The sequence below is a fragment of the Poromitra crassiceps genome, assembly GCF_964638095.1.
Source record: "Poromitra crassiceps genome assembly, chromosome: 3".
Taxonomy (NCBI): domain Eukaryota; kingdom Metazoa; phylum Chordata; class Actinopteri; order Beryciformes; family Melamphaidae; genus Poromitra; species Poromitra crassiceps.
The window spans coordinates 14,746,525-14,757,093 of NC_139625.1; the positions used below are offsets into that span (position 1 = coordinate 14,746,525).

General features: G+C 44.2%; 1 protein-coding gene across 1 annotated transcript; it reads right to left on the reverse strand.

Annotated features, from left to right (window-relative positions):
• Positions 1–1,871: 1,871 nt before the first annotated feature.
• On the reverse strand, positions 1,872–2,249 carry LOC310772788 (helix-loop-helix protein 2-like; the record flags this gene model as incomplete). Its single annotated transcript, XM_083632712.1, has 1 exon — positions 1,872–2,249. One exon carries the CDS (start codon positions 2,247–2,249, stop codon positions 1,872–1,874), a length of 378 nt encoding a protein of 125 aa, XP_083488838.1.
• Between the last annotated feature and the right edge of the window lie 8,320 nt (positions 2,250–10,569).

Consider the following 10,569-nt stretch of genomic DNA (forward strand, 5'->3'; position numbering starts at 1 on the left):
AGAAAGAAAGAAACAACGAACGAATCAAAAGAACACCTATAAATCAAAACATTTAACGTCATAAATTCAGAATATGTTTGAAATCATTATTATTAATCTTATATTTGGTCACAGCAAAAGAGGTTTGCCTCCGAATTGTAGTGATAAACCACCTGAGTGGAGAGAAATCACTGTTTGAGATAAATGAATCATTCTTCAGATGATTGAGTGTTACATTAAGACATATTCTGTCAACGAAACAAATTCTAAATTGAATGCAAATTGGAAATTTTGAGCAACCCAATCGTCCAATATTCGCTGAGCAACCTCTTAACACAACAATTTAGGGAAATAAACATTTATGGGGCCATTTAACCCCATCTTGAAGTGCTTATCGTTGCTATTGATAGACAATAGACATGACATAGAAGAATAAATGAATGAATGAATAAATAAATAAATAAATAAATAAACAAACAAACAAACAAACAAAAACAGAGGTATGACATACATCAAACATACATCAAACAAATAAGTTATGCTATAGGATAACCCATGAAAACATAGAAAGTGCCATTTTTAACAGTATAACACCATCACTTTCCAAGTTCAATTTCACAGCCTAAAATATATAAGCATACAACAAACAATATACATTTATACAAAAGACGTCAGCCTATGATATGAACATAAATAAATTACCTTAAATATTAACACAATTAAATAAATAATTCCATACACTTTAAACAAACAAAAATGATTAAGGTCACAATTTCATGTGTCATAAGTGGCACTTATGCATTGAGTCTTTTTTCTTCCTTTACGGAAAACATCGTCTAAACTAGATCTAAAGCAGCTATATCTTGTTTACATTTCGATCCATTCCCTTCAGCTTCATGCCTTCCCGTGTCTCATCAAAACAGGAAAAAATAGCCGATTTGCTTTTCTATTATGTGTTTAATTGTAGGCCTTCAACTTGACGAGGGTGGCCTTTTAGGCTGAAATGAATATTTATAAATTCAGATCAAACATAAGTCAGTTAGGGGATTTTAATGCTTTTCTGGAAATATCGATTTTTTTGTTTGTTTGTTGTTTGCCATGTGAAGAAGTCCTTCCCCACCTTTTTATTATAGGACTATACGCCCATCTGGCTCTTGCAACCCACTCAGTCTGAAAAATAATAGCTAATTATTGCATCTTTGCAGCTCAAACGACTCAGCGCTTGCTTGTTGCATTGTTGAGTGAGCGGTCTGGGTTTTAAAGTTGAGGCTATAACTCACGACAATTAGGCGTTTCTTAGTTTTTCCCCTTTGCACCTCTGCCAGCACCCTCCCTCCCTTGCTTTTCTAACATGATAATTATCATGTGACTCAGGAGCGTCGGTTCACTCAAGGTAGGTTATGGCAAAGCCTCGATCAGCATCAACATGGGGACATGCAGGTGATTTAACCCAAACGCTATATGCGCTATATATTATTCAAGAATGTTCTGAATTCTTCTTTTAAAGGCAGAGTTCACTTATCCCAGAGTTCCCCCCCAACCACTGAATAGGTGCAGTAGGCCATCCTGCCTTAATTGCTAATCCTATAAAAATAGTTTGTGTGAGTTTCAGTGGAGATTTTTTGGAGGTCATAACACTGACCACAAAATAAAATCTGGGGAAAGCATTCAATAGGACTACTTGTTTTTTTATGTCGAAATTATTAGGCTATTTTTGTGTCAAAGAAGGCTGTCAGGCAGCAGCTATAGCTAAAATAGCCTATCGTCTTTCAAAACAATCCCCTATCTGTGCCAACCTGGCCCCAATCAAGTCCAATAACACCCAGCAAAAACTTTGTCACTCTTGAGGGGGAGCACACGGGGTAAATGGAGGTGGGGCATGTTTGTTTGTTTTAGACATCCAACACGTGATTGAGATATGAGATGTAGCATATCGCCAGTCTGAGGATCTCGATTTTGGACAGCTTCTTGTCCGGGGGGAGGGTGGGCAGTAACTTCCGCAGCTCCGCGAAGGCCACGTTGAAGGCCTCCACGCGGATGCGCTCCCTGGTGGCGTGGGCCGAGCGGTACTTGGCCGTGGCCCGCCTCCTTCGCCGCTTCTCCTCCCTGCTGAGGGGCTGTTGAGCCAGGCACTTGGCCTTGGTCGGCTCCCCGTCCGTGCCCGTCTCGTCCGACGCGCAGCTGACCGACTTGATGCCGTTCAGCAGCGTCTCCGGGTCGGCCTGCGTCCAGGAGAGGTCCGCCTCCGCCTGGTCCGGACTCAGCATCATCTTCGCTCTCTGCTGTTCTGCGGGCTCTCCTGTGATACCTGAGGGAGAGGGAGAGAGGTGGAGTGTGTAATAATACAGGAATATCAACCAGGAAAAAGCCTGGATGCATGCCATTTCATCACTCTTAAAAATATACCCATAACCCAGCCTGTTAGGCCTACAGTTTATATATGAATTTACATCATAACGATAATAGCCTAAAACTACCAATTTATACTAACCAGGAATACTTAAGGCTTATTTATTTGACATGGAAACAGACAGGAGAGTGCAGGGAATTTGAGGGAAATAAGAGAGAAGAGAACTAAAATGTGATATAAAGCATGAAAAACAGAAAAGTGTCTTAAGTGTCAACACTTTCCATGTTATTTGTCTGTCTTGGCAGCCCGGGGCCCACCAGTCCCAGAGCGGATGCATGGTTTGGGTGCCATGGGCCCTCAGATAAATCGATGGTGACCGTGCACTCTCTGTTCATTGCATAATAACATTACACTACATTAATAATGAATGAGTCGAAATTTGTTGAATGTTTAATTATTCAGGCAATATATTGTTTATAATTGCCTGATATTTTACAATAGGCTAGCACCCATAATTGTTTTATATACAGTATATCAAATTTAGTTTGAAATTTGTTTGTGCTGGCCAAACATTTGATCGCTTAATTGAGAATATTAAGGCAAGTTGAGATCATTTTTGACAGAGAATCCCCAGTTTTTTTGAATTAACATAATCAGAATTGGCCATCTGTCACAGTGTGATGAACACATCTGCTTGGCTGAGGAGCGGAGTGACTTGACAGCATGGAGCCACTATGTAAGAAAAAATAATGTTGACATCTGCTGGACACCAAATTATACAGCTATTGTGTTTTTATCAACGAAGAAAGAATATAGGAGAATATGCGCTATATAATAGCCTATACCAAAAACGAAGAGAAAAAGAGAAAAATAACAATCTGATCAGAAGCATTGTAGCCTAATAAAAACATTAGTCATTTTTGCGCGTGTTTTTGTTTCAGGGCAACAAGACATTTTCCCCCACATTTTGAGACTCACCTTGACAAAGAGTTGCGAGACAAATCGTCTGAAATAATGTTGAAAGCTCTTGGAGGGAGCCTCAACTCCAAATTAACTCATATTCCAGCAGCGGACAAATAACCACCAGAGTCGATTTCGCATCAACAGGAGGCCTTCACGGCAAGTAAGTAAATAAATAAACAAATAAACAAATAAATAAATAAAATATGGAGTTTTACTTTTCAGCTGCGCATGGGAACGACAACGCAGGGGTCAAGTGTCAAATCACGGGAGAATATTCTGCGGATGGATCAAAAGAGAAAAGTCTCTCCATGCGGAAGACAGAGCTGATCGGAGGATGTAAAAAAATATTAATAATGTGAGCAGGGACCAGCTTCACCCCCTCCTCCTCTCCCAGCGATGGAGAGACAATAGATGGGGAGATAGTGGCGAAAGTGCAGATAGGGCTAGTGGTCCATAAAGGGCGAGATAAGAGACGCTCTCTGCCCGTGTCAGGAGGCGGCCGATCGGAAGGCAGTTATCAGATAATCCCTGTCCGCTTTCTTCTTCCAGAGTGTCATATGCGAGATAAGATCCACGCGATCCCGACTCATAAAGGCTCACTTGAGGGTCGCAGAGAGGGGATGGAATATATTTGAGGAATGGTATTGTCTAACGCCGCCCCCTCCTTTGCTCTCTCTCCCTCCTCTCTCTCCCTCACCCTCCCACTCCCACTCTCTCTCTCTCTCTCTCTCTCCTCACGCCCCTCAGCCCTCAAGCGCTCTCCATCTCATGGGAGCATATGGGCAAAGGGAAAGAAGAGATGTGTGCACGATAAAGGATGAAAAAATAGATAGGCTATGTGTAGTTTTTGGTGAATCATAATAATAAAAAGTATTATATATATATATATATATATATATATATATATATATATATATATATATATATATATATATATATATGAGAGAGAGAGAGAGAGAGAGAGAGAGAGAGAGAGAGAGAGAGAGAGAGAGAGAGAGAGAGAGAGAGAGAGAGAGAGAGAGAGAGAGAGAGAGAGAGAGAGAGAGAGAGAGAGAGAGAGATTTTTTCAACTAAAAACAGACCTTGAAAGCTCTTTGGAGCTGTAATGTCCCTATAGTAAAACCTTCAACATAAGCAACAGCTTGAATGGATGTGTTCAGCCTGATCAAATAAGTTGATGTTTAATATTCTATTTTTTTTTACTGTATATTTCTGTTTTTAGTTTATATTTCAAAGCTTGTTAGTTGAATATAGACCATATAAATAGGACTCTCCTATGGACATACTGTGATGTCACATTGGTTTCGAAGCATCAAGGTTGGTTATTTGGAGGCAGAAGTGACTCTGCTTTGGACAAGAAAAGATGCGGCCTGCTATGTTTCCGTGGTGACAAGCGGCGACCACTGGACAGGCGACCTGTCAATCACACCCCCAAAACATAGGCCTAGTATGTTCTATCATATTTGACTCAAAATGGGAGCATCATTTACACTACACACTTTGCACAAAATGTGTAATGTATGTATTTCTGTGTAGGTTGATGATGATGTGCTGTGCTGCATGCAGGGGTTTGGAGCCAAGACAAGTTTCCCTACAGGACAATCAAGTATCTGATCTGATCTGATCTGATCTGATCTGATCTACAATTAACATCATGCTGTATAGATGAAGACTTGAAACGTAGCGATTGAGACGATAAACTCATTAGAAAAGTGTTTGCTGGGGCCATAAATTAAATGAGAAGCCATTTCCCATTCATGTAACCAGACTTTTTTTTGCAGCCACTGGAGTCGCCCCCTGTAGGCCATTTGAAACTATGCAGGTTTAAGTTACTTCAGCATTGGCTTCACAAAGGAAGCTATAGCTCACTGGTTGAATGCAAGCCATTTTCCAGCCGTCTTGATAATTTTAGCTGTCAGAAAACTAAACTTGGTCATATTAGTGGTGCTAACATTTTATTTTATTTTAGCGCCACAATATTATTATAAATATCAACAACTAGCCAACGGATATCAAAGCTGGTAGGCTTTATGGAAAGAGCATGACTCGAACTGGTTGACCGTTATATCAAACTGCTCATTAGTGACATTTTATTGCCACAATAAACGTAGCTCACATCCTCCTGACTACAGAGTGCCACATGCTGCGCTTCCCCAGGTCATCTCAAAAACAACGCAACGGACATACAGCTATCTGTTTTATAATTCTGTCCATTCTCTGACGGTCTTCTTCTTCTTCTTCTTCTTCTTCTTCTTCTTCTTCTTCTTTCTTCTTTCTTCTTTCTTCTTCTTCGACTGGATGCCCTATTACACAAATTCCAGACTCGGGGGTCCGCCCCCTCCTCAATGTTCCGACCGCCTCGCTCTCCTCTTCGACCGCCATGTTCCCGGACCTCTCTTGGCCCTCGTGCCAGCGCGCCACCCACCTCCCTCGCTGCTCGACGGCTCCCGCTTCAAATCCTGCTTCAAAGCCTTCCCCCCATAATGGTGTGGCCTCCCTGCAATGTTTAGTTGCTCACCGATGACATCACTCACTATGACTCTATGACAGCATCAGTGATTTATGATCTCATCACTGTCTGTGACATAATCACTGATTTATGACATCACTGGTGATATATGACATCACTATAGTGGTGACCTAGCCACCAGTCCGAGCCGTCTATAACTGACATCACCAGCGACCTGGCCTCTTTCTTTCTTTCTTTCTTTCTTTCTTTCTTTCTTTCTTTCGTGGGGACATACAGACAGACATACATACAGACAGACAGACAGACAGACAGACAGACAGACAGACAGACAGACAGAGATTATATAGTATAGACAGACCCTCCACACCCTCCTCTCCTCTTGGTCCTTCCACCTCTCACGTCATCTTGTCTACCCCTCCCTATCTCTTCTCCTCCGTCCAGCCCCTCCCCTCCTCCCCCCTCCTCTCTCTGTGTGCCCGGTGGCAGTGCCAGCCAGCCCGGGTCAGGAGGGCAGGGTTCCAGTGGAGGTGCGGTGGCCGGTAAAGTGCGGGCGACTGGCTGCGCCTAACGAGCTGATTAAAACGATAAGGGGAACCACGGATGACTCGCCATGGCCGCGAGCCACCACCGCCATGCGGCACGGCACGCACACACACAGAGAGAGAGAGAGAGAGAGAGAGAGAGATACCATAGCACCAGAAGGCCAGCTATATCAGTGGGAGAGAAACATTGTGTGTGTGTGTGTGTGTGTGTGTGTGTGTGTGTGTGTGTGTGTGTGTGTGTGTGTGTGTGTGTGTGTGTGTGTGTGTGTGTGTGTGTGTGTGTGTGTGTGTGTGTTGACAGACAGCTCGCCCTGGGCTGCAGCCTGGTCTGGGGGGAGTGTGTGTATGTGTGCGTGTGTGTTTGTGCAATGTATGTGTGTGCATGTGTCACACACACACATACACACGCACACACACACACACACACACACACACACACACACACAGACTCACAGCGGGGTGTATCAGAGACATGTCAGGAGTCAGGACCAGGAGACAGAAGCCTCCTGACAGCTGGAGCCCACGATCACACACACACACACACACACACACACACACACACACACACACACACACACACGGTCAAGCATCCTAATTGCTCCAAAGCCCAGAGAGAGGCAGTGAGGGTCTGTGCTCGGTGGTGTGGACCCCTCCTCAGTCGGTCCTATAAAGGCCCTCCCCGGCCAAAGAAATGAAGGACCCCTCTAAGGCTGTTTTGTTTGTGCCTGCAGTGACATCCCACAGCTGATGTTCAACCTGGGAGATACAGGAGGAGGCTGCAGGGTGGTGGCTGCTAATTGCTGGATTCATCTTGGAACTCTTGTTCAGAGGGTTAGAGTTATTCAGAGGGTTAGGGTTGTTCACAGGGTTAGGGTTGTTCAGAGGGTTAGGGTTGTTCAGAGGGTTAGGGTTGTTCAGAGGGTTAGGGTTGTTCAGATAGGTTAGGGATGTTCAGAGGGTTAGGGTTGTTCAGAGGGTTAGGGTTGTTCAGAGGGTTAGGGTAAGTTGGCACTGGACCTGTCTTGCTTCTACTTGGTATTTGATATATGATCAGGAGCAGCAAGGAAATCCACAGCCAAAGACAGCTTGATGTACATGACAAGGCAATGGAGTAGTAGAAAAAGCATAAACCTTTAAGCCCATGGTGTCACTCCCCCTACGACCCCCCCCCCCCCCCCCACCTTCCTTGCCCCCCCTCACCACCCACATCCCCCTAGCCACTCCACCCACCCCTCGAATCCTGACTCTGCACCTTATGGCACCTCCCCCCAACACCACCCATATCCCCCTAGTCACTAACCCTATAGTCGAATCCCGACTCTGTACCAGAGAGTTAGTGAGTGAGTGTCCTGACTTGTTTTTTTCAACAGTGTTTTGATCACAACTAGCCATTTTCATATTTCACACCTGAACCAGTTGCTATGTTATTAAAGGTATAATTCACCCCAAAATGAGAGAGTGCCGTCATTATCTACTTAACCTCAATGTAAGTCCAAAACTCCATTGAAGTTCGTACGCAAACACATTGAGTTTCATTTAAACCCCCCCCCCCCCCCCCCCATCTATTCAAGTTTTTACAAAAAGCATAAAATATCTATTATATCAAATGGATATTTCATTCGTTCATTCATTTTGGGCTGAACTATTCCTTTAACTAGGCCACCTATGGAGGATGAATTTGGTGAAATGTACAACACATCTATCTAAAGTGAGTCTTGTAAGAAAATCTTATGGGTGAGAACCGCTGGGTGCCTGCTCGCTGTGGCTCTGGTAAGTAAGCAATAAAGAGAAGTAGCAGCTCACTGCTTATGGTTATTATAATTCTTTGCAGAGCTTGTAATACAATCCTGTTGAAGTCTAAATAGGCCTATTGCACAGTTCCCGATGAAATGAGGAGCCAATATGAAGCTAGGTTTTCTGAGGAAAAGGGCCAAATCGTATTATACAGGCTATAAACTGGATTTATGTAAATAATACACAAACTACGAGGGCCACTAACAATTAAGCCAGTCATATTTCATGGAAAGAAAGCACACAACAACAACAACAAGCGGTGACGTGTTTTTCCTCTGCCGCTGTGTTGCCAGATCTCACGAGAGAAACAAGCAACCAGGTCTATGGAAAGAAGCCCCAAAAGAAGTGACTGCACAGTGCATTTGAATCATCCACCAATTGAGGTTGAAATCCAGTCTTTTAAAGCACTCTCTTTCTCCCACTCCTTGTATGGAACAATGTGGCGTTGTTAGCAAAGTAGCTAAAGAAACTCTTCACTGTGCCATTTTGTCATTTGGATTTGAAATAGCGAGTCGGGCGAGACCTCGAGCGCAAACCAACGAGGCGCGGTCGAAATCACTGCTGCCGGGTGAGCGGGCGAGGCAGCGAGGGATGCTAGAAAATAGCGTGCGAGATTTCTAGTCTCACTAATTCCCCCCGCCCACCTGCATTCTGCCCCCCGCTCTACTCTGCCTCTGATTGGGTATAGTACTCCATCAGGTCAGAGCCAATCAGAAGCAGAGTAGAGGAGGCCTTCACCAAATGCAGACGCAAACTATGGAAAACATCTGCTTGACAACGTGGGAGCCAGCTCAAATAAGCAACAAGCCCCCCCCCCCCCAAATGCAATCGTGACTACCAATATTTGTAAGCGACTTTCCAGAAAAACAAGCCCAACGTTGCTTATAGACGGTTTTCACGGAATGGTCAGTCCTGCACTTGAATGTTTTTTTTTTCTTTTATGTCCATAGCAAACACTGCAACAGGAAGTGAGCGGGGGTTCAATTTAGAATGTTTTTGTTGTCAAGTTAAAACCGTCTATATAATAAGCGTATATATATAATAAGCGAACTTGGCAACCCTGGAATCTGGAGTTATTTCTCCAATCAGTCAAAGCCCTGCGGAAGTTGCAGCTGTCCAAAGCGCTTGTTACGAAGAACACCTTGAACTCCGGCGACACGCTCGCACCTGTCAGGGCCTATCGGACATGACATGACAACGCTGCCTGCACACACAAATACACACGTACACACACACACACACACACACACACACACACACATACACACGTACACACACACATACACACACACGCACACATGCACACACACTTTGGTCGATTCTCTGGGAGCAGTGGGATGGAGCTGTGAAATAGGAAGGATTAGTCACTTTGTCAGGAGATGTATGAGGCTCTCAGGTGGACGCGAGCCACAGGGGGCATCAGGGAGAGAGAGAGAGAGAGAGAGGGGGGGGAGGAGCCACAGGGGGCATAAGGGAGAGAGAGAGAAGGGGAGGAGCTACAGGGGGCATCAGAGAGAGAGGGGAGGAGAGGAGGCGGAGAAATGAAGCCAGATCGAGAAGAATAGCAACCGAAAAGAAGAGCCATGAAGAAGAAAAATTATCCAGAAATGAAGATTTGATTGACAGCTGCATGTCGTGATATGGTTGGTTGAAATGGGGTAGAAATTTGATAGTACTAGGTGACGTCAGCAAACTGTACATTACTGTTATCAATGACATCTTGAAAAATGAACTTTTGATGTGAAAAAGTGTGGAAAAACTAAATAAATTAGATTGTTGTGATTTTGTTTGCATACATTATTAAATAGGTGCACTGCATACCCAGGTATTTGAACTAAAAGAAAAGAAAAGCCATTTTTGGGTTCAGCTCGACTTTAAGGTTTTAAGGATACAATGTTATAACATTCTGTTTATCGCACCCAATATTACCCCAATAGACCCTTCTCACGGGGGCCATTTTGTGTCGAAAAGGCAGGGTAAACACAGGTGCAAGCAAAACACTAATGAGGGTTTCCTCCAACTTCCATGGTTGGAATTTGGAAACCCTCATTAGTGTTTTGCTTGCACCTGTGTTTATTGTGCCTTCTCAACACTAAATGGCCCCCGTGAAAAGGGTCAATTATATATATAAAGAAAAGGTATTGTATCTGACCACGAGTCCGGCCCGACCCAGGCCCGAGGAATAGAGGGGACATTTCAACCAGGCCCCGTCGGGCCGGGCTCGGGTTCTTGCAGAGAATCTAACCTCTAGAATGGAGGAGCACACCTGAGCTGAGTTGGAATCAGCCAGGGAAGTGGACTATGAAACCCTCTGGGGAGAGACGAGAGGCTGCATGCCAACTGTGTGCACCAGCAGGTATTGGAACCTGCGATGCTGCGCAATGGCTGCACACTGCACAGCCCAATACGCTGCATGGATATTCCGCTAGTTATCAGCTAGAGACCAAAACCAGGCTATACACGTGCTTATT